Raw genomic sequence first — 27,672 nt, forward strand, 5'->3', positions numbered from 1 at the left:
ACTCCTAATCCCCCCTATTTTCAAAGCTCGGTTTGTAATAAAGCTTTTAGGGTTTTTTTTCAAAGCTAATGGCATTCTCTGAAGATTTTATTGCTGTTACGCTACATAGGACGCTTAATTTTTTTTCCCCCTCTCTTTCCTCACGGTTCAAAAAAAAAAAAAAAAAAAAAAAAAAAAAAAAAAAGGGGGGGGGGGGAGGCGGGTGTTGGGTGAAAGGGGGGGCGGGGGAAAAAATATAGGGCTCCCGCAGAAATAAGCCTTTTATCAAGATGGGAAACAATCTTCCGAAAGGCCCCAGCCCGCTGTTCGGCCGCAGAACGTCCGCGTGGGTTTGGGGAGAGCGCGAGGAGTTCAGGTGGAGGCGCGCAGCGGTGCGCGCAGGGCTCCGCCTCGGGGGTGGCACTGCGGGGCCAGGAGGGCGGCTCGGGACAGAGGGACCGCATTGCGACACGCCTGGGCCTCCGCCGAACCGCAAAGTCACCGGCATCCCATAAGGCCGCCAAAATAAAATCGAATCAGATATTTATATATATATATATATATAAATAATAATAATTTACACTGCACCCGGCGGAGCCGCCACCACGTGCGCGGAATGCCTAATCTCAACTTTTTCAAGGCAGGGCGTTGAACAAAGCTCGTATTTTCGCGATGCATTGTAACTTCGCCTTATCACAGTGTAAAGGGTAGTCAGATTGTCCTAAATTATGTCCAACCAGCCCCCCTGGATCCACGGATTAAGAGATTAAAGGAGACCACTGGGCAATGCCTCCTCTTTCCCCTTCATATTCCTGGTATGATAATTGCCTAAACTGATTTGCACTTTCACAAAAGCTCGCAGGATTCTTTGTAGCTCGAACAGAGCAGACGAGGTTTCTCTATCAATGGAAATAAAACTGATTAATGCAGTCTGTCAGGCTAAGGAGCAAATGAAGCATGAAAAAACAACTGTGTACCCCCAGAAAACCGGCTCGTTTCCTCAAGGACCCCGAGCAACTTTTTTTTTTTTTTTTCTTTTAAAGTTTCAGAGTTGTTTTTACAGCAGAGTTTTGCGCAGCGCCCGGGATCACGCAAAAAAAAATAATAATAATAATAAAAAAAAAAAAAAGGAGAAAAAAAAAAGGAAGGGGGGTGGGAGGAGAGGGAGGTGAAGGGAGGTGGGTGAGAGGAAAAACATTAAAAATAATAATATAAAAATCACCGCCGCACACTCAAATCCGTAGTTCTGCCAAGGAAGCTTTGCATTCTGCCGAGCGCGCAGCGACCCGCGCAAGCCTCCCATCGGGTTGCGCCCGGGGAAGGGGCTGGATTTGGTTTTATGTCCTTTTTTTTTTTTTTTTTTTTTTTTTTTCTCGAGGTATTTATTTACAGCCAGCAGCGCTGTGCGGCTCGTTTGGAGGTGGCTGTTTCCAAACGATTGGGTTCGTGAAGGAAATGCGCGCACGGCCGCAGGAATGCGCTGCGCGGGCACCGGAGCGCGGATCTGAGCGCAGGGGGAAAAGCGAAAGGTGTGAGGAGGGGGGAGGGGGGGGAAATACATGGCTTGAAGTTTTAGGGCATATTGATAAATCTTTATTGACAAAATATTGACAATGACATACTTCTTGGAAGTATATAGCGTGTTAGAATTCTAACAAATTAAACACAAAACACAAAAATATTTACATTCTGGTATAGAAGACATGAAGGAAACATTTGTCACTTTTTTTTTTTTTTTTTTTTTTTTTAGTAGCTCTATGATCTCGGAATATTATAAGGTCAGTGCTTGAAAATTGCCCCAATGAAAATGGCCATTAGGAGAAAAAATAAAAACAAAACCAAATCAAACAAAAAAAAAAAAACAAAACAAAAAAAAAAACAAAAAAAAAACCCTCAGTACGCGACTTTCAGTCCTTTATCTCCGGATTCTCCCCACCGCCAAACCTGGTCGCCGGGTTTGCGCGTTATTTGCGTTAAAATATGATCAGCATTCGGTTTCGCAGTGGGGACAGAGTGGGGGGGGGAAGGGGGGGGGGGGGGAGGGGGAATCATTTGATTTTTTTCTTTTTTTTTTTTTTTGGCAGCAAATTTCCGACCATTCTCGGCCCCCCCCGCCCGCCCCCCGCCCCCCCCGTCCGTCCGTCGGGGAACACTACGCCCGGGTACCGCTACTCCATTCACCTTCACGAACACTTTGACGCCAGAAGTTATCATAAAATGTTTACAGACTGCACATTTCTCGTAAAATAAAATTAAAAAGCACACAGAACCTGTCTTAGAGGGAAAAAAAAATTACCATTCATTTATGTCTTTAGGAACCGGGGTAATTTTTTTTCCCCTTTTTTTTTTTTTCCTTTTTTTTTTTTTTTGTTTTGTTTTGTTTTGTTTTGTTTTGTTTTGTTTTTCTTTTTCTGCCCAGACGGCTTTACACATGCAATTCAAGTTTCTGAAACAGGTGTGGGTTTTGGCTGCTTACGGAAATGTTACTTTTTAAGACGGAAAAACAAAAACAAAAGCAAAAACAAAAAAACCCTGTGAAGTGCAAAACGTCCCGTAAGGTGGTAAGATTTCTTTGTTTTTTTTTTTTTTTTTTTTTTAAGATTTTTTTTTTTTAAGATTTTTTTTTTTTTTCTTTTTTTTTGGATTTTTTTTTTTTTTTTTTTTTTTTTTTTTTTTTTGACTTTATGTTTTTTAAAAGTGGACTGCGAGAAACGGAATACCTGTCAGTCAGTCAGTCAGTCAGTCAGTCAGTCCCTCGTCCCGGCGCTGGGCTCTGCCCGGCAGATCCCCGTGCCAGGGCCGTGCCGGCAGCGCCGCGCTCCGCACCTCGCGCTCTGCCCCCGCCGCTCGCCGCCGCCCTCCAGACGGGAATCGCGTTTGGATGAAGCTCTCCGTGTCCCTTCCCCGCACCTCCACGCCGGGGTGCGGGAGCCTTTAACACTTTCTTTCGATGCGTTGGCTGGCTTGAAATGTCTCAAAGTGCCAGTTTTTTAATCGTCCGACGTGACGTCGATTTCTTCTGGACTGGCTTGTTTGGTGGCGATTCTCCACCGGTTAATGTGATGAGTCCCTTTTTTCTTCTGTTGTGAGTCCGAACCTTCCTCTTCCAACTTTTGCCGCTTGAACTTCGTCCTTCTGTTCTGAAACCATACTTTTACCTGTGGGGGTAAGACACGGGGCGTCACTACACAGTCCTGCACGGGTACTGCAGAAGGGACGGGCACCTGCGGGGCCTGCGGCCGGCCCCGAGCCTACAGGAACACCTATGGGGACATCCGTAGAGGCACCGACAGGGACATCCAGAAGGGCATCTGTAGGAATATCCATAGGGACACTCACAGGGACATCCATGGGGCGATCATAGGGACACCGCTACAGGGAGAACCCGTAGGGACATTTATAGGGACACCCGTAGGGGACATCTATGGGGACGCTTATAGGGTCATCCATACCGACACATACTGTGCCATCTATTGGGACATTTATAGGGACATCTAGACTGACACCTACAGGGACGCCCATAGGGTCATTCACACCGACATCTACAGGGATATCTATAGGGACACGCATAGGGACACCTACAGGGACCCCCACGGGGACATCTATATCGACACCGACCGGGAAACCCATAGGACACTTACAGAGACTCCTATAGGGACGCCTATAGGGAGCCGTGCCGCTACGTGTACCCCTCTGCTTGTGCCCGATCAGCCGCGCAGGACGGCCGTGGGCGCGCAGCACAGAGCCGGGACGCAGTGGGAACACCCGGTGCAGTTGCGCGGAATTTGAGCGCACGCCCAGGACCCGCGCAGGACCCGCGCATTGCTGGTTTCAGCCATCCGGGCTGCTCTCGGGACCGGAACCGCCGAAGTGTCCCGGAGCATTTGGGAGGGGATCCCGGGGCTGCTTCGGCTCGGCACGGTTCGGCTCCGTATGGCACTACAAGGCACGGTACAGCTCGGAACGGTTCGGCACGGCCGCACCGGGACCGATGGGCACGTAGAAAACGAGTGCCTCGGCCCTAACGGGATTGCGAACGAGAGATCTTTTCCTTTTGGAAAAGCGATTAAAACGAAAGAAACAAACCAATCAAAAAGTGCCTAAATTAAAAACGTCCGGCGCTGCCCCGAGCGTCTCCTCGGGATGTGCCGTCCAAGAGAGATCGCATTAGGGACAGAGCTGGAAGTGCGGCCATAAATACCCCTCCGGATTTGTTCAGCGCCGAATAAATCTGACTTAACCATCCGGCAGCTGACTCCGGCGCTTTAATTACAGATAGTATTGATCTGGAGCTATCTCTAGGGCTGGCCACACTCCTCGTAGCGGCCAAAGGTAAACAATTTTTTTTTTTTTTTTTTTTTTAAAGCAGTTTAAACTCTGGTTCTGTCTGAAAGTGCCTGATAAAGGCCCCAGCGAGGGGGGGAAAGGGAACGGGAGCATTTTAATAAGCTGGTTTAACCCGCTTCGCTGCCTCTTCAGAACAGAGCGCTGCCTGGCCGGACACACATCTCTACTGCATTTTCATATTCTCCAAAAGTCCCCCATCAAAAAGCTGAGCGGGGAACAAGGGGTGAGTTTAATTTGCTTTTAGTTTGCTAATTGAAGGGGAGGACGGTTCATTTCTGCACGCTGATCTCCCAAAAGGGAGCTCATTTGTAGGGGACTGGGGGTTTGACATCCGGACAAAAGACCCCGACCAGCTTCGGAATCAAGCAGCACAAAGACCACCTTAAATACAGCTTTCCACTGGAAATAAGCCCGTGACCGGTCCCTTGTTCGGAGAACCTCATAAAAGTGGCGATCCCTTTTTATTGTTTTGTTAGGGAGACATTTTAAAACAAAAGCTCCAACCTCTTTATTGCTTCCCCCACGAAAAGGAGTTAAAAAAAAAAAAAAAGAAAGAAAGAAAGAAAGAAAGAGAGAAAGGAAAAAAAAAAAAAAAAGAAAGAAAAAAAAAAAAAAAAAAGAAAGAAAGAAAAAGAAAGAAAAAGAAAAAGAAAGAAAGGGAAAAAAAAGTGTTACAACTTAATCCGCCCAGAGAACGCTCTGTTTACTGGGAACTTTGAACTAGGCTGCGGCTGTATGGTTTGTTTTGTCGGTTTTTTTTTAAAGTACAGTGCCACATACTGTATGGCAAAGACAATCCCCATCTGGAACACTCTCCCTACGACACCGTCGGAAAGGCGCAAAACAAAAGCCCGACACCACAGCAACACCACCAGCACCATCACCTTCACGGCCGGGCGCTGTGCCGGAGGGCGGAACCCCGCACGGAGTCGCACCGTCGGGATGCGGAGCTCCGCGGAGCCGCGTCTCGGTGCGCTCCGAACACCGCGGCCGAACCAGGAACACCGCGCCGGGGAGCGGAACGGGCTACGATGTGGTTCTGGACCGCAGCCAGCAACGGGGGGAGGAGGGAGAAAAGGGGATTCCTCGCCATTAATAATTTCTCTGCCTTTATTTTGAAGTTTCGTGCCCTCCCGATCCGGTCCGTCTTTTCGCCGCTGTGACGGACACAGGGTTGGGAATGAGTGAACCACCCAACCTCCACACACACACACGCTCCCTTTCTGCCCTCATATCCAAACTTGGGGTTGTTTTTTATTTTTTTTCTTCCTCTCCGCTATTGGTTTCCTGGGCTTTGCCCCTTGCACGCGAATATTCCTGCGGGTCACGCCAACCGCGCAGAAACAAACCAAACCAAATCAAACCAAACCAGGAGAGGGTTTATAACACTGGGGCAGAGAAACGCCTCGCCTCCCCCCTCTCGGAGCCGCTCAGCAGGGCACGAACACTGGGAACCCACCCGGGTCTGGACCGAGGGCCGTTCCGAGGTGCCCCACGGTGCCTTCCTCCATCCCGGCCGCAGCCATCTCCTCCCCCCCCTTACCTGAGTTTCCGTGAGGCTGAGGCTGTGTGCCAGCTGCTTTCTCTCCGCTCCCACCACATAATGGTTCTTCTCAAAGGCATGTTCCAGTCTCAGTAATTGGGACGGGGAGAAAGCTGTACGGATCCGTTTGGGTTTCCTGGCCAGGGCGTTGTGCAGAAGGAAGCTCTCCGGACTGGTCTCGTTCCCTGGGCAGCGGGACAGAGGTTAGCAGGGAGAACCCGAGAGGAGTTCTTAGCGCGAGAATTATTCTTTCCACCATTACTGCCTCAAAGCTCTCCCTGCCCTTTCTCTCTCCTTCTGTTTTATTTTGGTTTTCAGAAGGAGACTTTAAAAAATATAATTTCGATAAGTGTATGGAAAGAGTACTTAGGGGAAGGAGAGAAATGGGAGAAAATAGAATGGTATACGCAACCCGGAGAGCACTAATAATAATAATCATAACAATAATAATAATAAAGGAGAAGGATCGGCCAGAGCCGATCTGTGGAGTGAGAGGCCCCGTCCCGCAGCGCCCTTCTCCCCTCACATCGCTCCGTGTTTCTATACGGATTTCTTTCCTTCCGCCGGCACAGAGGTTCCGTGCGGCCGCGGCCGATCCTCACCGCCCCGCTCCGCTCCGCCGCTCCCGGTGCCGGCATTGGGCCTCCCCGCCGCCCGCCCCGCTCCCCCTCGCTGCCTCCTGGTGGGTTCCCGGTAGCCCCCGGTGCCCGGTCCGACAGGGACAGAAACTTCGAGAAACAAGCGGCGGAGTCGGCCTGCTGCTGCTTGGCCGGAGTTCGGCTTGCGGATTTCTCACCCCCCTCCCCACATTCCCCCGGTTCAGTCTCCGCCGCAGCTCGGATCGTTCCCTACGAGGCGAGGAAGGCACCGAGAGTCCCTCTCCGTAAACGCATTAGGAATCGTTGCGGGAGGAGGGTGTGCTGGGAGCAGGCTGGGGCTCAACACCGGCGCGTTTCCGCCTTTCATCCGCAGCTCTGTACCAATCGCGGGATGATTGCGACAAACAATCCGGTGAGAGAAACCCCTCATTTCGTTGCGGGAGGCGATGGCCGTTCTCCACCAGAGTGGAGCCGCTCCGCTCCCCCCGGTGCCACGTTCGGGGCAGCCGGGAAAGGAGACCCGCAGGTGAGTGGATTTCGTTAGGGAATAATAAGGGAAAATATCGAGGAAAAATATAATAGGAAAAATATAAAAATATGGATCTAGATGGGGTCCAACGAACGGAGGAGGCTGATTTTTTTATTATTTTTTTTTAGATTTGTTTTACGAAACTTAAAAGCAGAACCGGACCCACTGCGGGAGAAACCGGCTCACCCCTGGCAGAAGACTTTGCCATTAGCAAAGGGTTAAAGCGGGGGGGGGGGAGGGGGGGTTATTCATCTTGCGCCATAGATTTGGTTCTTTCCCCGCTGAGGTTGTTCTCCACCGGGTAGCTCCGGTCTCCTCCCGCTGCGCGGCTCTCCGCAGCCCCATCTCCTCGGGGCGCCCCTGCGCCGGCCTTTGAGTTTCCCTTCTCTCTTTGGGCCAGGGCCGGGCTACGGCGGGGACCCTCACCCCTCCAGCCCTCTCCTCTGCCTCTCTTCCCCCGTACGTTTGCATTAAAACATCCGTCCTGGGTTTAACCCTCGCTTCTTTCGGGGATAAACAAACCCTGCCGAAGTCAAACTCGGCCGTGCCGCCCTTTTCGAAGGGAAAACGAACCGAAGCAGGAGCAGAACCGGAAAGAAGGTAGCCGGGACCCCTCTTTCGGACTGATCCGCGAGGCCAGAATCGGGTGGGAGAGAAGCAAAGACGGAGCCCAGCGCAGCCCCACCGCCCACCGCCCTCCCCAAGCGTAGGGGAACGAGGCAAAGTTTCACGTACCTTGGAACCTGTGGCCCAGATACCGGTAGCGATGTATTAGCCACGGGTAGAAGGTGGAGGGATCCCTTTGCTGCGAAGCGAAGAGCGGGTGCGTGGAGTGCGAGGCTGGCAGCGGATGGGCGGCCAGGGCGTGGGGAGGGGGCACGGGGTGCACGGGCACGGCAGGGTTCGGCGGGTGGGAGACGGCCTCCGCAAAGACCAAGTCCGGGTTGGAGTAGACCCCCCTGCCGGTGGAGTGGAAGCCGTTGAGAAAAGGGTTCATCGGGCTGGAATTGGCATAGCTGAGAGCCGCCGGGCGGATGGGATCCTCGGAGCGAGACGCGGGCAAGGGGCTGTCTTTGGCCACCAGCGACTCGATGGTGAAACAGCGCTTGGGCGCGGGCTGAAACATGGTGCGGCGGCGGCGGGCGTCCCCCGGCAAATCTGTGCGTGGCTCTGCGGTGCGCGGGAGGAGGCGATCCGGGGAAGTTTGCAGCGGGGAGTGACTTGAGGAGGGATAGATACACACATAAATAGACGGGGGCCGGAGGGAAGGAGGCAGCGGCAGCCGGCGGTACCCAAAAGGGAGACACGCGCGCGGCGCGCACACACACACACACGCGGAAAGTTGCTGGGAGAAGTTTCCCTCCTGCGAGGAAAAGGCGGTCGCCCCCCCCCCCCCCCTCCACCCCCCTCCCTCCCTAAGTCCAAAGACAATCCATGGATGTGATCGGCCCCTTCACGAGTTGTGCAAACGATTTGTTAGTTCATGAGCCTAATTAGTGCTGGGATCACATAAACAGCTTCCTCTGAAGCCTGGTAAATGGCTTGATGATTGGTCGCTATTACTCGCCTGGAGGTTGAAGGGGGAGACTCTTTAAAGTGCGTCAGAGGGGAGGCGAAGCGCCGGGCAGCGCCATCGGGAGGGATGGAGCCGCGGATCGGAGTGCGCCGGGCGGGGGGAGCGCGCACATCCGCGCAGCCGCGCCCCGGGCCGCCCCCGCGTAGCGCCGGCAGCCGCCGACAGAGGTAGGGGACGGAACGGGACGGGGGAACGGGGGGGGCAGAGTGAGCTCTGCATCTCTGCTGTGTGGAGCTCGGGGTGGGGTGGGACACGCAGCCCGAATCCCTCTCCCCGCCGTATCGCCGGGGTTCGCGGCCCATCGGGGTTACCTGGGTGTAACGCGGAGCCCCGCGGTCCCGACTCGGTGCCCCTCTCTCGCTTCGCTCCAGATCGGGCCGCGCTTTACTTCCCAACTTCTCTACGTGTCCTTCCGCTGCCGCGCAGCGCCCGCACCGCGCGGGGCCGCAGACAAAGCGAAGAGCGGCCGCATCCCGCGGGGCCGGGGCGCTCCGGGCGGGACGGGGGAGCGATCCCCGGCTCCAGCCCTGTCCGGATTTTCGCGATTACCTTTGGGTCCGGGGCTGATTTTAGGGCTGAGTTCTCCTCCTCCCATTGGCTGGGGCCGCGGAATAATTATGATCACATCCTAATACTCTTGGCTGGTGCTTACTGTTTATTGGTAGTTAAGGATCTATTATCTATTCATCAGCCTCCCATTTTTGCCAATTACATTCTTCTAAAGTGAAGTACCAGCAGGTATTTTGCACATTGACAATTAATGATAAAAAATCTGGCGTGCTTTAAATCTATTACGCCGAAGCGTAATTTATCTGAAAGATGCAGAATTGCGGATGTAAACGAATGGTGCTGCGGGAACGAGGGAGGGGGGAGCTGCACCCAGCCCCGGCTCCTTCCCCTCATTCCTACACTTTGTTTTCTATTTCCTCCCCGCTTCGTACACAAAGAATCCGTTACTCTGCTGCATCCCAACGCGCTCAGACCTGAGCGGGGCTGGGATCTTCCCCACTCCTTACAGCGGAGGGAGCTGAGCGCTGAGCCCGCAGAGCTCGGAGGAGCACTTCGGAGCTGCGCTAAAGGGACGTGACAAAGTGGCACTGGGCTCGCGGGGATGGCAGTGACCGTTTGCCTTTAGTTTCGGGACGGGTTCACTCAGTGTAGGAGTTCCCTATACGGGGATCTGCCCTTGCGCGGCCGTACGCGCAGAGATCCGCGCACGCGTGCGGTTCTTCTCTCGGAGCGGTGCAGGTCCCGCACGCTTGGGAAAGCGCAGGCACAGGCGCGGGGCTTCGGTGTGCTTTCTGCTTCTCGTTATGACACTTCTTAGGTCCTCCCGCCCCTTTATCTTGGAGCCCCGTTCCCTTAACGCTGTTCACGCAGAGCTGTGGCGTTACGGAGGTCAGAAATTGCCCCGAATACGGCGGGGTTTGGTGTGCGGGTCCGGCTGCGTTCCGGTTCTGAGCACGGCAAAGAACAAAAGTTCTGCACAGAGCCGCGTTCTGCATCTGCGTATTTTCATTCCCTGCGACAGCAGAATGAATCTGAACTGGGAAAGTTCACCTCCTTTTTTCCTTTTTCACCCCCATTTCCCCTCTTTTTTTTTTTTTCTTCCTCCTTTTCCTCCTTTTCCTTTTTTTTTTTTTTTCTCCCTTTCCCCCCGTTTTTTTTTTTTTCTCCACTTTTATTTATTTGTTTACTCATTTTTTCACCAGACATCCCGAGACAACTACAAGTCTGCTTTGAAAATTGCAGCAAGCCTTTTAGCAGTGGGGACCGCCGGCTGTATCCGTGTGACAAACGGCCCTGCTACCACACACACACACACTGGGAAGTCCCGTCCACACCGCGCGCTGCATTTCTCCCCTTTCACTGCCGGGAAGATCAGCGGGGCCGAGTTCCCGTCTTGATGCTGTCCCACAGCGCTGCGGTTGCAGGGAGCTGCCAGGCCCCGCTCACCGCTCCTACACATCCACAGGCACCTACGTGTCTACGACTGTGTACATGCACACGGGGAGCAGCGGTTCTGCTGGTTTGTCAAAGAGAAAACGGGCCACGGGCAGTAGGAACAAAACCCAGCACGATTCGCGATGGGAGTTCCCAATATTTACTCTTCTCCCCACGTCTCTCCCGCTGTCACCGTGGCTTTTTGGGGGTTGCCCCACACAGCCCGGCCGGGCCCTGAGCGAACCCCGCAGTTCCTCCCGTGAACTTTCCCCATGCAGATTCGCGGGCCGCTCTCTCCTGTCCTCTTGGCGGCTGCGAGGAGGAAATCTGGCAGGGGCTCCTTCCCAGCAGTCCCCGATCTGCTCCAAACGCACTCTTGGAGGCAGCCTCTCTCGGAGGGAGGGGTGCGCTACATTCGCAGTCAAATTACATGGCTGGCCTCAGAGGCACTGGCTTCGGATTTCCAAAGAAATACTCATCTTTGAGAAGCCGAGCCAAGAAGAAAATACGAGGAAGGCCTCGGATGCGGGAGAACTCGGGGTAAGGAGGTTGTTTATGGCTGAGCTGTGGCAGCTGAGGGGCGGCAGGGAGGGAAGTTTCAGCCCCCACGTAACTTTCTATTCCAGGTTGCATTCGGCTGTCTCGGCTCCCTCCTGTCCCGGGGATCTGTGTCCCCAAAGGGAAGGAGAAGTCGTGCTGGAGGGGGGCTGCGGGAGCTGGTGCCTGAAATGCACCGTTCTATTCTGTTTCGGGCATCCTAAATGTGGGGCAGAGCGATTTAGAAGGATTCTGGGCCTCTCAACTCAGTCGAGCCGGGTACAAAGGAACAGGGCTATGGACTATGGGGATGCCCGGTGGGCTCGGCCAAGCAGGTGGATTTTCCCCGAGTGGGTCTCGCTGCCATCCCCAACCCTGCAAGCAGCCCTGCCTGGAAGGGGACAGCAAAGGAACGGAGCGGGTGTGACCCAACCACACCGCGGTATCACTCGGGAGCAGCTCTCGGGTGCTGCGCGCTGCTCGCTTCCAGGTCTCCCCCTCGGGGGAACCCGCTCCCGGTCGGCCCTACCTGGATTACCCGGTCCCGGAGCATCTGCGGGGCGGCAGCGCCCTCTGCCGCCGGCAGCGACCTCCCGCGGGGAGCGACGACGACCCGGAGCGCGCAGATTTGCGCAGATTTGCGCACCCCGGGCCGTCTCCGCTCCCCGCGGAAGGTCGTTGTCGGACACAGCGAGGCAAGAAACCTTTCGCCTTCGAAAGACCTAATCACCCCCTGCGCATTTCTTTTAAAACTTCATTCAAAATCGCGGCAGGAGGACGGCAGTGTTTTGAAAATCCCTCGCTATTTTTTTTTTCTTCTTTTTTTTCCCTCACCCGACGGCTGCATCATTCCTGTGCCGGAACTGGGAGCATCCCATGGAACGTTTATTTTGGGTGTGTGTGAGCGGCTTGCAAGGAGAAGTGTTGCACCTGATGCTTATTCCTTTTGGTGAATCCCAAACCGAAATTCACCTTGCAGCCCTTCTCTGCACCTGAGTGGTACATGGGCAGCTCCGCGCCCACCTTTCTCTCCTCGCTGCCCCCTCCAAACCCTGTCTCCAACTCGCGTTTCCCATCAGGGCTGCCCCACAGTGAACGGTGTGGCTCCGAAGTGGGGATTTGGTCAGGAAAGTGCCTTTTCGTGCCGGTTCCCAAATGGAATCCCTTCTGACAGCAGCGTTTGGGCCCCTGAAGCCGGCTGAGCTCCTATCCGAGGAGTGGCCGTAGCTGTAAACTTCCCTCAACTTTCCTCCGGAGTGAGTTTACTGCTGTTGAAACGAGAGGGAAGAAAAAAGGAAAATCAATCAAACAAAAATAATCATTGGAAAGCTTTCTTTCTATAGAAAACAAACAAACAAACAAACAAACAAACAAACAAACCAGAAAATTACACCGATATTTTCAAGTAAGTCATTTCAGCACTAAGTCATTTCGTTTCTGTTACTACCGGAGCGCTTTTGGTTTCTCACACAGAGCTTTCGTTTTCTTCGTGACCCCCGTGTAACGCGTTTCCGACGCTCCCGATCCCGAGGACGTTCGCGTTCCATTTCACGACGGCTTTTGCCGGGTATCGGTGAGGGTCGGCGTCACTTTCTGCGGGACGGAGGAGGACTTTTGCGCACCGCGGTGCCATGCGCTGAACTGCCGCGCAGCCGCGGGATCTCCTCCCGGCCCTACTGAGGGAAACCCGGGAAGCCCCAGAGTTGTCGAGTGGCTTCTGCAGCCCACCGGGCAGCTGCGGACCCTAGTGTTGGATCGAGTCCGGAGCAAAGGGAGCTCTGACGCTTCTCTTCTTTTCGCAGTGAGCGCTTCGTTTTTGCGTTCGCTTCACCCATCGTTTGGCGAAGTTAGGGCTTGCGAAGCGCAGATGGCATTTTGGGGGATTCACCGCCCGACCAAAACTGACCTCTACATTCCCCCGAGGCTTCCATCCCCACATGGGGCAGAAGGAGGCTGCAGGGAAGAACAGCGAAATAACTCAAATATTTCTCCAAGCTCCTAAAGTATAGCGACTCAGTGTTAGCACATTTAAGTGTCATTCACTTATACTCATCAGAACGTATTTCATTTTAAATCTTGCATTTTTCTCGAGGACTCCACGCACGTAATTGCTGGCAGTGGCATCTCGGGATGGACGCATAATGTCCGCTTAGTCGCACAGAGCCCGGCCAGATCTCTCCCCGCTGATGCGCGCTCCCCAGCGCCCAAACACGCACGGATGTGCGCTGTGGAAGCCACACGGCGTGTAAAAAAACACAGCTCCTACAGCAAAAACAGCGCTTTCCGTGGATTTTTTCAGGCACCCGAGCCCCGGGATGACATTTTCTACCTGCATGATATATGTGCAAAGCACACACGGGGAATTTTCCTTACATTGCGTGTGTGCTTCCTTCAGATTTCTGCGCATTTTACATCGCATTGGATGCTTCCATCCACCAACTGCATTCACCCCTGGGCTTGTTCTGAATTAAAGCTTCTTTTATAGTCTGTATACTTTTTATGATTTCCTGGAAGGAGGGGGAAAAAATGAAGGGAAACCGTGTTTAGGAGTTTCTGAAAACTTCCCCTCGGCGCAGCGCTGAAGTTGGGGATCCTCGGGCCAGAGGTGCTGGCTCTGCCCTGAGCGTTCCCTGCGGGGGACTGTAGCTCGCTCGGGCCGGGCCGCCTCTTTTCGTCGCAGGAACAAAGGGAAAGGTCGGGCCTCTGTCGGGAGCCGCAGCAGAAGCGCAGCGCTGTGCTGCAAGGGGACCCCGGCTGCTCTACTTGGGCAGAGCCCTCAGCAAACAGCCGGCCATAGACACACGGCGATATTTGTTGACACGGGGTTGAGGTCCCAGGGCACCTGGTTGCGAGTCTCAAACAACCCCCACACTCCACTCCCCCCGGCCACGGCATCACCGCAGCGGGGCTTCCCGGGTGCGGAGCCCGTGGATCGGAGCCTTCGGGGCTGCGGCGGCTGCATTGGGCGGGAGGAGCAGCGCTCGGGAATCGAAAGTGACCCTTCTCCCGAGTGCTGCGGGCTCTGAGTTGTTTGACGCCGGGATCCAACGAAAGTCTGAAGTCGAGGGGTAATTTTCTCCATATGGGCAAACGACAGAGTGTATAGCGGCTCACTCCAGAAAGTGTCTACCTGATTGTTTTTTCACTTTCTACAGACCGCTGAGGAAAAAGAAAATAAATGAAAGGAAAGGGCAAAAAAGAAAAGAAAAAAAAAAAAAAAGGAAAAAAAAAAGGAAAAAGGAAAAAGAAAAGAAAATGGGAAAAACGGAAAGAAAAAAAAAAAAGAAAGAAAGAAAGAAGGAAAGAAAGAAAGAGAGAGAGAGATCATATGGTAATGAGAGCCCTTGTTTGCCCACAGGTCAGGAAGGCGGCGGAGCTCTGGGCTGGGGCTGGCCGCGCTCCGGGAGCCTCGGGCCGGGCTCCGCGGGGGATCGCTCCCTGCAGACAAAGGGGCAGGAAAGGAGCGGCGAGAGACCGCGAGGAGCTCCGCACACCAGCGGTGCCGCAGCGGAGCGACTCTGCCTCCAACGTGCCTTGCCGTTCCCCGGAGCCGAGCATCGGGCAGAGCTACCCGAGCTCCACGAGATTGGGGAGAGGAGGGAGGGTCGGGGCAGGCGGCGGTGCAGCGATGCGTCCGGGTCTCCCTCTCGGCCTTTCTCCCTACAGCGCTCCGAGCTCCGCACGGCCGGGCCGCCCCGGTCCTTGCAAGAGCGGGGATGGAAGGAAAGAAGCTAGAGGAGACAGGAGGGTTTGGGAAGAGGCTGTGACATCGCAGAGAGACGCGAAATTTGTGGCCCCCGAGGGGCACTCGATATGATTGGATTTGATTTTTAGTTTGAGACAACAGTTAGTTCGCTTCTTCCAGCTCACGGAAAGCGCATCAACAGGCGACGATGGTCTGGAGATGCAGGCGTCGTTCCTCGTCCGTATCACGGCTGCATCGCCCCAAATCAGGGTTGCTCATTGCAAACGTGAGAACCCGATGCGTTCGTTTATTTATTTGTTTGCTTGCGCCTTTCCCCTACTCGGTCGCCCGCTCCCGGCGATGGCCGCAGCGACGCTGAGTTACGGACACACTACAGGTGTTAACGCGGTGCTCGGGAATTCATTCCCCTTCCTTCTTCCCCCTCCTCCTCGCCGGGGTTATTTCCGAGCCTTCCCAGATAGCTGGGAAAGGGTCCCACATCCCCCGGAGCTGTAAATTGAGCGCTGAAATACTTGATCTCACTGATTCTTTGGAGAGTTCAAGCTGGCCTCATTTTACAGGAGGAAGCGAAGTCAATCTCGGAGGTTTTGCGAAGAAAGGCTGTTATTTCCTAGAGGATCGGCGTTTAAGTTGTTAAATATTAGTTTTTAATTACATATTGTTCTTTTTAGAAATAATATTTAGACTTAGGTCCGGGCAGGTATTCAATTGAATTTTAGAGCCATCAACTCATCATTCCTTACACAACGGATGGAAAATAGCCCATTGAGCCGGCCCCCGGCTGTCTTTCTGCGGCAGACGGCTCTTGAGCTGTCCCCGCCGCACTTCATGCCCGGTCCCATCGCCGTCGGGCACAGCGGGCCGACAATCCGCTCGCTGCGCGGGCGCGCAAAGGGCGCTCAACGGGCGCGCAGCGGGCAGGGACCCCAGCGCTAAGCCCTGCTGCAAGCTCGCTGCTAAGGGCACGAGGGAGACGGAGAGGTTCTTTCTGACGAAGCCATAGGAAGACGGAACGAGAACATGGACAGTAATGAAGGAAGCGCTGGTGCTGCGCGAAGCCGCCAGCCCCGCAGAGATTTTCCTGCTGCCCCACGAGGTTTCTCAGGCCACGTCCGTGTCGCGGAGACCTGGTTGGGCTTCGTGGGCGCCCGCATCTCGGAGCTTTGCGGGGCTGAGGTATACGTGCCCGGGCCGGGATCCCAGGAGATCCCATCGCTCCTCTGCAGAGCCCCTCTCTGCAGCACCTTCAGCTCTACCCCCTACACCGCCAAAACTTTCTTGTCGGGCCGTTCTCATCTGTAACCACTTCCACACGGAGGCTTTCCCCCATACTCTTTCTCCTCATCTGAGGTGGCCATTTTACAAAACTGTGCAGCCCTGCTGCTAGCTCCCACCGTTCTCTGGCCCCTTCTCCCTCTTTATCCTTGCTTTTTCCCTGGCCTCAGCCCCCCCAGCTTCGGGCTGTTCCTGTGGGGCAAGGGCACTAGTGGGATGGGCACAGGGGCTCTGGGAGCCGAAACCCAAGTTTGTGAGTTTGGAGGGGCTGAGAGCCTTGCTCTGGAGTGTCAGTACTTCTGCTCTCCATACTCTGGCAGAGTGGACTAAAATGAACATGTGCGACTCAGCATCTGCTCAGCTAGATGCATCACACGGAGGAATATTGGCTTTTTCACCTCCAGGTCCTAAATGGGAAATAAAGGGAAGTTGATGTCCTCTATTCTGTTTGCAATTGCCTATCCTAGGATTAAAGAGCTCTCCATGTTACTGGCTGTCTTTCATTTAACTGTTTGGAGACCAGAGATGGAAAATATTTGCAGAGAAGAAAAGAATAGCTGCATGGGATCATTTGCAATTCAGTGTGAAAATATTCTAACAAACCCATTTCTCTCCCAGTGCTGCTGAAAAAAATAGCACATAGCCGTCAACAGCCCATTGCGCTCTGCTGGACAGCACGGAAAGTTTTAGGCAACAAAATTCCTAATAGGAGACAGCAGCAAACAGCACAATCATGTCTTTGACTAAACTGTGTGGCAGCTTTAATTGCGAAAAATGTTCGTAATGGCTCAAATATTACAATTTTGGTAAATGGGAGACTTCCCGCGAGCTGCAAGCTGTGCAGCTTGGGACAGGGCTGGCACATGTGGAGGAATGGGGCTGGAAGCAGTGGGTAGGGTGTGCCAGAGGGATGCACAGCCAGAAACAACCAAATCTGCACTGACGGAGCACTAAGAACTGAGTGCTGTAGCTCAGGTCCCCTGGCTCCCAGCTCCCAGCCATGCTGCACAGAGCTCTGGGTTCCGTGGATGGGCAATGTCTGCTCGTGGCTCACTCAGCTCTGAGCACTGGGGCTGGCCAGCAGAACCCTGGAGGATGAAGAGCTTGGCTTTTCTTGCTTGCATTGCACATCCCAGAGTATCCAAGAAAGCAATAAGAGGATTATTCATTTCAAGCTGTGGGCACTCCCAGCACCCAGAGGGATGTCAGCGGATCCCAGCACTGCACCACTCGCAGCGTTCGTGCAGGCCAACGGAGCTCTCCTGCTCTGCCATCTGTTGGAGAAGTTCTAGGTTATATGTTATTTATTTGCCCCGCAATAACGCTCTGCAGACCTCACCCAGGGTCAAGACACATCAGTGCTAGGCTGCTTTATGTATAGAGCCAGATGACAACCTCCGGCCCAGGGGTCTAAGGAGGAGGACAAAGTCAGTGACTACATCTCAGAATAACTCAAGTTGGAAGAGACCCAAAAAGTATCATCGAGTCCTTGATGTATCTTGAATAAAATGAGAAGAGAAAGGGACAAAACTACAGTGGGCAATGGTGGAGCTGAGCACCAAAAGACATTGCTTACTCCTGTGTGCTCATCATGAGCCTTCTGCTGTGGTTGAAGTTGGTGGCAAAATGTCTCCTGTTATTTCGCTATCACATTTAGCTCTCAAATTAGATTCCACATCTTGTTTTTCTACAATCTTCCACAGGTGTACCACCATGCAGTTCTGCAAACCATTTGGTACCAAGGCAGAACCATTGAGAATGGCATTAAGCCAATCTCAGGACAAACTGTAGGGGCAGAAACTGCAGTGACAGTGAAGAAGCCTTGTGTGGGGGGTTTGGAAGTTACACCATAACATTCTGTTACCACATCACTCTGAACATCATATTTATTCATATATCTTACAAAAAAATATATTTTCTTTTTTAGAGCAATTAAATTGTTAAAAAATAATCAAAAATGGCCATGTGAGCTTTGAGGAGGGAGATGAGCATCAAATTTCCTTTCCAAATATGAAAGCACCTGGGTCTGTGATGAAAACGAAGGAATAAAACTGAGGCCTCAGAGTGGGTCGGTCAAACTAGGTTGATTCTTCTTGGTGTTTTTCTTGATTTTTTCAGCTTTTTCATGAAACACTGACTCTGATCTGTTATTCTTAATCTTAGGCAATAGGTAAGGAACACCTAGCCAGCTCCACTCAGAGCTTTCTCCTTCACCTTAACCCCAACCTGTCATAGCCACACGAAGTCTCGTGCCATACTAGGATGGATGGAAGAGGCAAAGCAGAACCCACCCCCCCAGGTGCAGACAGCTGTCCTTTGCAGCCGTGTCAGGCTGTGACCACATCTCCAGGATGAGCCCCACCACCAGCCCCAAGCACACTCCGTGCTGTCAGACATGTTCCGGACAAGATGCAGAACGCCATTGTTCCGGGCAAGCTATTTCCTTAGGGCTGTCTCTTGGGCAGCTTGCCTGAACCATAAATATGTTCTGCAGTTGAGATCAGAAACATTAGCAACTACCAAACAAAAACAGGCAACACACCCAGGCAACCAGAATGCAATAAATAATCAGCTCATGCAAATACCTTCAGTTAGGTAGAGCAGCACTGCATTACCCTCAAAAAGTTCATTAAAAGCCCCCACACCCCATCCCACCCCTTCAAGCTGTGTTTTTACACACGTGCTCACTCTCCAGGCTGTTCAACATTCAGCTTGCCAGGGATCCTTTAGGCGCCAGCCGCCTGGTTGTGCATTCCTGTTGTGCAGTGTTGTGCCAGGAGAGCTCTGCAGGGAAGGAGAGACACACAGGGCAAAGGGATGATCCCTGCCCCAGTGCCCTTCCAGTCACTGCAAGGATACAGGAGAGAGACAGAGAGGTAGAAGACGGAAAAAAAAAATAAAAAAAAGGAAAAGAACAGGTGGAGATGGAGAAGTGAAAAGAAAGGATGAGACAGTGCTACCGGTGTGATGCGAGCAGCCACAGCACAGCCGCTGCTAGCTGGCATGGAATGCTTTGCAGAAGTGATGGAGCCTACAGGGGACGTGCCAGCACATTTTGCCACACGAACCATACGTTCTGTGTCACAACTGCCAGAAGTTGTCGGGATGGCTTGTGGTCGTGGCTTGGCAAAATACGATGGCAAAAGTGTGTGTGCACGCCTTCTGACTGTTGGTACACCAAGAGGGAAGAATTAGCAAAATTCTCCTTGTGACATTATCACAAAAGGCTGTTTACAGGGAGGGAGCCACTTTGTGAACAGCACACCTAGCCAGCAGCTTGCTGTGATGTGGGGGCACAATTCAGGCAGTCTCCTGGCCCCAGCCCCTCCTTGACATCTCTGCAGCACTGTGCTGGATGTGCAGCATCTGGCTGGGAAGCAGCTGGGCTGCTCTGGGTTTTGCTTGCGTGTCTCTGGCACAATACACACCTCAGTTTGGAAACCTTGGCCCTATTAGGTTACACTTCTACTTTGAAAATTATGCTTGTCAGTTTGCAAACCACATCCTTTGAAACACAGTGTGCTTGAACATTTTTCTCTCCCCGCACCGGTCTATTGCCTTTAATTTAGCAGGATTGAGGATCATCATGTGCTTGAACTCTGAGCTGCTCCCAGGCATCTAAAAAAGTAATTGCAGTGTTTAGGCTTTAAATGGATTCCCTTTTCAATCTAAATGATATCACACATCAGAGATGTCAGTGTGAGTGGCTCTGAAGAGAGATTAGAAATTCTCCTAAACAGTCTGGTAATTAAATCATCCATACTTGCACGTATTTGTCTGGAGGAGCTCTGACCGCCGTAGGGCCCATCTCAGTGCTCCCACCACCTCTGAACATGTGCTGTAGGAAGCCATCACCTGATCCTGCCTGACAATGCTGGGCATCAGTCCCAATGCCGGGAGTGCCTCAGCACCTCCCTCTGGAGGAGCACCAATGCCTCAGTGGAGATTCCTAAAGTTATCTCACTCTGACTGCAGCTGATAGAATTAGGCACTAAATTACCTTTGGGATTTATGCCTTCATCTTTTCATTACTCTCATAAAATACCTAGAGCCTAGAAACCACTGCAAGCAGGAATATGGTGAATAACAGCTAAATTCTGCTCCAAGTTCAGGCCTGAGTGTAGATATTATAATTAAGCTATAACAGTTGTTTGTCTTTTAGTTACTATTTCTACACTTACAAGTTTTTATCTTCTCTTGCAGAGTTATAAACCAAGAGGTAATGACTGGTACAAGCTCTAGCAGTGATGCCCTGCATGTTCTCTCTCTGCAAAGCCCCACCTGTCAGTTAAAGGCATGGCAAACATGCTGTAAATAAAATCAATCCTCCATCTTCCTGTGTACCTCACTCTAGACCCATGTATCGATCCTACAGCAGCACACATCTGAGGTAGACCCTTTTGATGACAAGTGGCCCAAACGATCGCTCTTTAATGTTTGTAGCTATCAGTGCTTGTTTCTCTCCACGCCGTACTGCAGAGGAGCTGCTGCACAGATGCTCTCACTTTCTGTTCATCTAACAGAGTTCAGAGAACTTTGTGCAGGCTCATTTCTGATACAGGAGAGTAGATGGGGCTTATCCTACCTCTTCCCTTTCAAAATACACTGTAAGTATGAAGGCAAGGCAAACATTTTCCCAAACACTATATTGTTCTCAGTAACATCAAAATGACAGTGGTGGCTCTTATTATACAGCTGTACAATAGCTACAAAGCACATAATCTCAGACATGTGCTACCAGCTATGATAATAGACAACAACATTTTAAAGTCGTATCAACTAACCCTTACTAAACATTTTGCCTTAAAAAACCAATTGGATTTCTCTACTCTGTCATTATGCTTGTACGGTCTCCTGCTGAGCATGCAGATGATGGTAGCAAGGAATTGGTAATTCTAAACAATGAAACCCTCTGCGTGGATTTTACTTTCTGCAAGATCGATTTCTTCATGCCAGGGAGGGAGCTGGGTGACTCAAAGCTGTGCAGTAACCAGAGCAATGTATGGGGTAATGTCAGCAGGATCCTGCAGGGCACTTGTTCACACCCTCTGCCACAAGCCACAAAGTACCCAAGTGCTGCTCAACAGATTTCAGGTGTTTGGTGCAAAGTACCGACCTCACAGTCAGTATCTATGAGCCATTTGGGCTTGGGGTGTGTTTATCACCAAGAGATAAAATGTTCCCCTGTGCCCAGGAAGAACAGCAGTGTAGTGGCTGGGCACAGCAAGATTCCTCTTTCACGTGCCTGTAGCCTCCACATTTGCTGTTTTATTTGGGCTTTCTGAAAATGATCTTCAATGAACTGAATTACTTTCAGTTGTAAATCTAAGATGAAAAAATGCAATATTAGGCATATCTGCTCTCTATAGCACAAGTAATATCCATATGCACATTCCTTCCCCTTGCCAATCTCCGTTTACTCATGACTGCTGGATTTTAAGCAAAGGACCTTGCATATGGTAGCAGCACTTCTCCTGTCCCAATTCAAGGCAGCTGTAGGTTTCTGAATGAAATACAATATGGAAGTCCTTAAAACAAACAGAGACCCTTGGTCTTGTAAGTGCAGAGGTGCTTGAGATTCACTAAAAATGCACAACAGCTCATTCCTCGTGCTTCTGAAGTTCGCTGGAGGAAGCGGGGCTTGTCATTTAGTACAGTAATTATAATGATTCATGATTATGATTATTAATTATAATCATATAATCACAGTAATGATTAATAATTATAGCCATTACTATTCATATTAGAAGAGATCCTAGAGGCCCAAGTTAGAACATGGGCCCCATCGTGCCTCCTGCGGTAAGAATAGAGACAATCAGGGACTCTAATGACAGGGACTGTGGTCAAGGACCCACAGCCTTGAGATCTGTGCCCTGCTCAATGCACAATGTGTACAGACCAACGGGGAGCCATGTGGGGTGTGGATGGAAATGTGCATTTCTGTTGGGAATGGGGCCAAAAGGCTGTGGAAATCACTGTCTGGCTCTGGGGGTCTCCAGCCCACCAGGCTGTCCTTGCCCAGCCAAGTCACGCAGATGCCCTTCTCCAGGCATGCTCTGAGTTAGCACTGCTTGAAAACTGCCCTAGCTTCTCCAGCATCCATTTCCATGTCATCTACATGGTTTACACTTTTGACTCTGAGATTTAAAAACATTACCTTGAAATATGTGTGCAAATGCTCATTACATCTCACTATACCATTGCTTCTAGAGGACGACAAGCTATCTTATCTGCCTAGAAGTGCCTGCAGTGTTTGCTCAGCCTGCAGTTTGCTGCCATTGAGCCTCTGCAGCACGCTTTTCTCACCCCTTTAGTTAGTTCTCTGCAGCAATTCAACATATTGCATGCTAATTCCAGAGTCTAATATTGCATGCTCAGAGGGCTCCTGGAGCCAGGGTGCTACCAAAATTATTGGGCTTAATCACGAGTGTAAAGATAAGTGTGCATAAATCTTTGCAGGATTAAGCCGTTGGCCTTTTGTTCTGCTTGTGCGTAAACTGCTGCTTGCTTGCACCTCCTTGTACGTGTTTAGCTTTGAAGATACAAAGGGTAGAGAGCTCTACACCCAGCGCTGCAGTTTCTTTGTTCTTCTAATCTAGTCCCAGATTGCTTGGTTGTCTACTAAAGGCTATTGGGATTGTTCTCCTTAGAGACTACAGGACAGATGCAACTGCTTAGGTGCAAGCCAGTATAACTTCTTTAATTAAAGGTATCTGTAGTAGATCAGGTGGTAGAAACAAGGAACAAAACCTGACTTTTCAGGGTATAAAAAATGGCTGAAAATTTCTAAAAGAGTGATTGCTTCAAAAATCGGTGGATGTAAAATTGTGCAGATTTATGTTCCCCACCTCCATCCTGCAAGTTCCCAAAAGAGGGAGAAGCACAAGTGAGAATAGACTTATCTTGTTATTATCAAACACTGCAAAGTAGTTCTCATATTGCACGGGCAGATCTGCTGCAGACTTTATTAGGAAACTTAATGAAAGCACATTTGGTATGTGCTCCATGACACAACGCAGAGGAGAAAAACAGGAGCGGCCCTGGAGGTACTTGGGTTCTTTCAGTCACAGGGAAAGATTCTGGCTGGCACGCAGGTACAGGTGTCCTTGTGCCTACAGGACAATAAGTTGCTGCTCAACAAACAGTTGTGTGACGTGATTCTTCAAGGGATCATTCAGTTGTTAGTAGAAAGCTTTCGCATCCCTACATACTCTCGATAAAAATACCAGTGTAAAGAAAACCTAATGCTGGAAAATGAAGTTTGGAACTGACAAAGTTAAAGCTTTCTTATGATCCGGTCCCTGATTACGTGATCACATATGTATGTTGAACAGGGAGTGAGGCGGAGTTGGAGAGTCCAAGCGAGTGAGTTATGGTGGAGCTCTGTCTGATTCACTACAAAGGTTAGATGGTATGCACTCTATGAGACATGTGGCCTCACGGCAAACAATGAGCATAAAAATAAAAACTGAACAGCTGCCTCATTTGCTAAGCACGTCCATCTTGTACACTGAGCAAGTCTGGGTTCCTGTGGAAAAAAAGTAGTGTCTGATCGTATTAGCTATATATATACACTCCGTGCAGATACATCAATATCTGATGCTTTATAAGGCTGGGATGTGTCCTGCACTCCAGACAGATAGAAGAATAAAAGACATCTCAGAGAATATTGCATTTTTTGGCAACATGTGCTGGCTCAAAGGAATTGTAAAGGAAGTAAATTAAATACTACTAAGAATGTATATATTTATAGCACTTTTCATACAAGGATCCCAAAGCACTTCTCAAAATATTAAGCCTCACAGCACTGCTGTGATCTGAGTAACAAGCGTCGTTTGTTTTTCTAATGTGCAAAGAGAATCAGAAAAAGAGAAGTAGGTTAACCAGATCATCAAGAGGAAGAAGCCTGATTTTTAGGCTCTCATTTCAACTGCCTTCTGTGAAAACATCCAGAGAAGCTATTGATTTTTATGCTTTCTTGCCCTTCTCAGGCAATCCAACACAATGCTCAGGCATATGGTTAACTTAAGGCCATTGATTGTTGGCCTAAGTTTCTGAAAAACAATTTGGAGTGCAGCACGTATAGTACTGCAGAGAGAAAAAGTAGGTTTATAGGAGCATTGGCCATTTTACCAACCGTGCCCAGAATTTCCTGGATGTTACGAACGTTCAGCTGATTCCCCAGTGTCAGACTGTATTAAAATACTGTCCTCAAAAAGGAACATTCCAAATTTCCATGATCTTTGCCAGTTTCCAACGATTTGACATTTATTTGAGCTATTGTGCAAAGTTTTCTGTTGAGTCAGATCATTCAGGACTAGCTGCTGGGACCACAGCGTGTCAGCAGGACATAATTCATCCACTGCTGATGGCAGCACAGTTTATCAGATAGGTAATGCGGCTGCATGCAGAGATATGCCACTAGGAAATTCATTTATTTGTTAAAAAAGGAATTAAGGATTGCTTTGCCCCTTTGGTCACCTGTTGGATTTCATTAAGAGAAATGACTCTGGTAGACTGTTTGGGAGAGAAGAGAAAGGGAGAAGCAATATATTGATTTAAATTATGCCCACGGCATTCTGTTCTCTGTATCCTCTGTGTTGTTTTGTATCTTCGTTGGCTTTTTGGCTGATATTATCTTTCTGATTCTTACACGTACATACACACCTGCATGACCTCTGTATTTTCAGTCTGTTTCTAGGGGAATTTCCCAAACTGCTCACAATAAGCTCTAATACTTTATAACAAAAGAAATACCCACAAAGATTATGCCTTGCTATGAGCTACAGTCAAACAAAACTTCCCTGGCCAGGTCCTTAAGCCCACATATGCTTTTGGTGAAAAAGCTTGCCTGTAAAGGTAAAGCATGATCTTTTTTTTTTTTTTTTTTTGAACTGTTCTCAAAAATATATCTGCAGGGAGCTCTAATTAGCTTTTACCTCCATAGATGGGATGTTTTGGCTTTGAGATAGAATTCAGGTTGACTTAATTGCTTAGATCTTAAGCTGTGCAAGGCACAGCCCCCATGTGCTGCGTGCCTGTAGTACCTCGCAGCGCTGGAACCAGCCCGGCGTTCCTCAGCAAGACCTCAATGCAAATAATGAGTGCAGCTACATAAGAGGACACTGAGTGAGTCATTCTAAACCGCAAGATGTTTGGACTGCAAATAAAGAAAGATATGTGGGATATAATCTGCCGCTGAGTTTTAACACAATTCCTGTTAACTTTGAGCTATGCGTGGCCAGAACAATAGCAGGCTATAGATTTTGTTTCCTTCCCCAGCACTTTACTAAGTGCTGCGAGACTAAAATGTTTTGAAGGTTATATCCAGCATCCTGTGGAATGAATGACAAATGTCAACTCTTACACTCCTGCAAGATCTGAACGGGAATAAGACAACTCTATAGACTGAGGCAAGTTTATTATTACAAATACCTTATTAAATCTAAAGAGTAATGGCATTCCAATTAGCTCATTGTTAGGAATCTTTCATGTTTGACTTTCATGTAGACTGATTATGGGAATAATGCAGACCCTGTATAAGTAATTGGCACAAAATAAAAGCATTCGAGCTGCAAAAACCCTCCTAGAGGCTGTGCTCTTTAAAAAAAAATATATAAATAAAAGCTTCCTATCTTTCCCAGCTCATGAGTTCTCTCTGTTCACCATAATAATGAGACAACCCATTGAGCCTCCCGTGGGCCTGGCGGTATCGCAGTCCCTTTTACCTTCCCCTCTCTTCCCAGCAGCTGCAGGGGCTCCTTCTCTCCCACCACCCCCACTCCCCTCGCCTCCCATCTCAGCACGGTTCCATCAGCCCTGCCCAGCCGTGATTCTCTCACACCCAGATCAAAGTTGGCCTCATCTCCCGCACCCTCCTCTTCCTCCTCCCATCTGCCATGCTGGGAGCAGCAATCAGAGGGAGCTCTATTTCACAAGGCAACCCAAGCTGGAGGTCTCCTTTTCCTCCATAGGGGAAGGAGCCTGGAGCAAGGTGCCCTGTCAGTCCCCTCTATCCATGAATGCCCATCCAGGCTGGGGCACGCAGCCCGTAGGGCACAGATCCCCACGGGACGAAACACCCCATTGTGAAACAAACCGGTTTTGGGAAAAGCATCCAAAACAACTGGCTGGAGCCTCGTTTCCTTAGGTTAGGGGAAGGAGCAGTATGAGACGTTTGGTGAGAAGGCCACAAGCATTCCACCCTGCCAGACTTTCCTTCCTCCATCTCTGACTCATCCAGTGCCAGCTTCGTCCTGTTTCTGGGCACAGAGGCTGCAGTGAAGCGTGCACCATAGGAAGGAACGCTACTCTGGATACACACCTGTGTTGCACCCTGCTCTGTGCCGGGGCCAGGCTCAGGACTGTACCCCCTGCCCTGTCCCAAGCTGTGGAGGGGGCAGGAAGCCCAGCAGGTGGGCCGGGGGTCTGGCCATGCTCCAGCCCCTTCCCCGCAATGGGAAGGAGCCAGGAGCAGGGCTCTGGATCACAGCTTGCTGGCAGGGCAGAGACAGCATGTGTTAACCGTATGATGGAGCGCCAGGAAAGGTCTCTCCAGTGTGGGAAGGGGAAGGGCCAGCAATTCCTATTTGGGAACTATTTGGCTTCTGCGGGGCTCTGGCTCTGCAGGGTAAGTGAGAAGCTGTGTGTGAGCAGCAGCTGAGTTTTGGGAAAAGCTGGGGCAGCAGATAGCAACAACAGGCAACAGTTCTGTAATACAGAAAGGCTGCAAAGTCCTCATCCTTGGAGGTTCTCTGGGCTCAGATGCAAAGCCATGAGCAACCCAGTCTGAATTCAGTGCTGACCCTGCTTTGAGCAGGAGCTCAGTGTAGAGATCTTCAGAGATCCATCTCAAACCAAATGGTTCTACAATTGTGTGACTGAAAACGGACTGGGAACAGCTATTTTGCCCTCTCAATCTGTTGAAAGTATTTTGTTTCTGACAGTGCTGGGCACAGAATCTCTTCCATCAGCGGAGAAGCAGCATTTAGTAGACCCTATATCTCTGCGGTGCTGGGGCTCCCCATGTTCACTGGGCCACTGCAGCCCTGCAGATGAACATGATTATCCTTTGCAGTTGATCTTGTTCAGTACTTCTGAAGGGTTAGGGACAACCAGACTGCTGGCAGTGTGCCTGCCTTCCTTCCTCTTGCCCAGTGATGTTCCTGATGACATCAGGGGAGAGATTTCCATATATTTCCATAGGTGGGTCAGGACTTGTAAGTCTATCTGATGCTCAATGGAATCTCTGTGTTGGCTGGTTCATGATCCCCATGAAAATCAGTAATTTTTTATTTAGTAATATTGGGTCTATCATAACCAGGCATCATAGTCTTGTTAGGAATTAAATACCTGTGGTTTGTTTGTTTGTTATTGTTGCTTTTCCTTTTTTTTTTTTTTCTCGTGTGTGTGTGATTCAAATAATGAATTAACTGGCTCCAAATGTTGCAACAGGTGAAATGACAAGCTATGGGCATACGCCTAAATAAAGCATACAGCTAAGCATGTGCTTAATTACTTTTCTGGACTAAATAAGGATACTTGACTAAACTGAAACAGAAAACTGTTCCATAGCTGAAATATATAAACAGACCTGTACAAGAGAAGCCTGTATTGTGTGAATGAGAAATATTCCCA

General features: G+C 50.5%; 2 protein-coding genes and 1 long non-coding RNA gene across 7 annotated transcripts; 2 read left to right on the forward strand and 1 right to left on the reverse strand.

The window, feature by feature from the left end:
- Positions 1-2,546: 2,546 nt before the first annotated feature.
- EMX2 (empty spiracles homeobox 2) lies at positions 2,547-9,124 on the reverse strand. Of its 3 annotated transcripts, XM_052677303.1 has the most exons (4): positions 8,885-9,124; positions 7,733-8,217; positions 5,870-6,054; positions 2,547-3,137 (listed from the first exon to the last, which is right to left on the reverse strand). In XM_052677303.1, the coding sequence occupies exons 2-4, from the start codon at positions 8,121-8,123 to the stop codon at positions 2,970-2,972; spliced, it is 744 nt and encodes a 247-aa protein (XP_052533263.1). In that variant the 5' UTR covers positions 8,124-8,217; positions 8,885-9,124; the 3' UTR covers positions 2,547-2,969. The 3 variants fall into 3 exon arrangements, with proteins under 3 accessions (XP_052533263.1, XP_052533261.1, XP_052533264.1); XM_052677301.1 differs by lacking the exon at positions 8,885-9,124 and having other exon boundaries at positions 7,733-8,380; XM_052677304.1 differs by lacking the exons at positions 5,870-6,054; positions 8,885-9,124 and having other exon boundaries at positions 3,034-3,137; positions 7,733-8,380.
- Positions 4,011-7,491, forward strand: LOC128077773 (uncharacterized). Of its 3 annotated transcripts, none has more exons than XR_008205176.1 (3): positions 4,011-4,549; positions 6,842-6,994; positions 7,126-7,491. It is a non-coding gene; the product is annotated as an uncharacterized LOC128077773 (long non-coding RNA). The 3 variants fall into 3 exon arrangements; XR_008205175.1 differs by lacking the exon at positions 4,011-4,549 and adding an exon at positions 5,958-6,072; XR_008205174.1 differs by lacking the exon at positions 4,011-4,549 and having other exon boundaries at positions 6,726-6,994.
- A 1,184-nt stretch (positions 9,125-10,308) lies between the features above and the next one.
- On the forward strand, positions 10,309-13,545 carry LOC128077771 (uncharacterized). The gene is made up of 2 exons (XM_052677305.1): positions 10,309-11,057; positions 12,528-13,545. The coding sequence occupies exons 1-2, from the start codon at positions 10,575-10,577 to the stop codon at positions 12,732-12,734; spliced, it is 690 nt and encodes a 229-aa protein (XP_052533265.1). The 5' UTR covers positions 10,309-10,574; the 3' UTR covers positions 12,735-13,545.
- Positions 13,546-27,672: the final 14,127 nt, after the last annotated feature.

This window comes from Tympanuchus pallidicinctus, unplaced genomic scaffold (genome assembly GCF_026119805.1).
Source record: "Tympanuchus pallidicinctus isolate F22 unplaced genomic scaffold, pur_lepc_1.0 scaffold16, whole genome shotgun sequence".
Taxonomy (NCBI): domain Eukaryota; kingdom Metazoa; phylum Chordata; class Aves; order Galliformes; family Phasianidae; genus Tympanuchus; species Tympanuchus pallidicinctus.

Bases quoted from the DNA above. Each gene is read 5' to 3' on its own strand.
- EMX2 (XM_052677303.1), bottom strand. From the start codon at position 8,123: ATGTTTCAGCCCGCGCCCAAGCGCTGTTTCACCATCGAGTCGCTGGTG. The intron at 6,055-7,732 runs GTACGTGAAACT...CCCGCTGCCCAG, and splicing joins TCTGGGCCACAGGTTCCAAG to GGAACGAGACCAGTCCGGAG. The intron at 3,138-5,869 runs GTAAGGGGGGGG...TTACCCCCACAG, and splicing joins TCAGCCTCACGGAAACTCAG to GTAAAAGTATGGTTTCAGAA.
- LOC128077771 (XM_052677305.1), top strand. From the start codon at position 10,575: ATGCACACGGGGAGCAGCGGTTCTGCTGGTTTGTCAAAGAGAAAACGG. The intron at 11,058-12,527 runs GTAAGGAGGTTG...TTTCTCACACAG, and splicing joins CGGATGCGGGAGAACTCGGG to AGCTTTCGTTTTCTTCGTGA.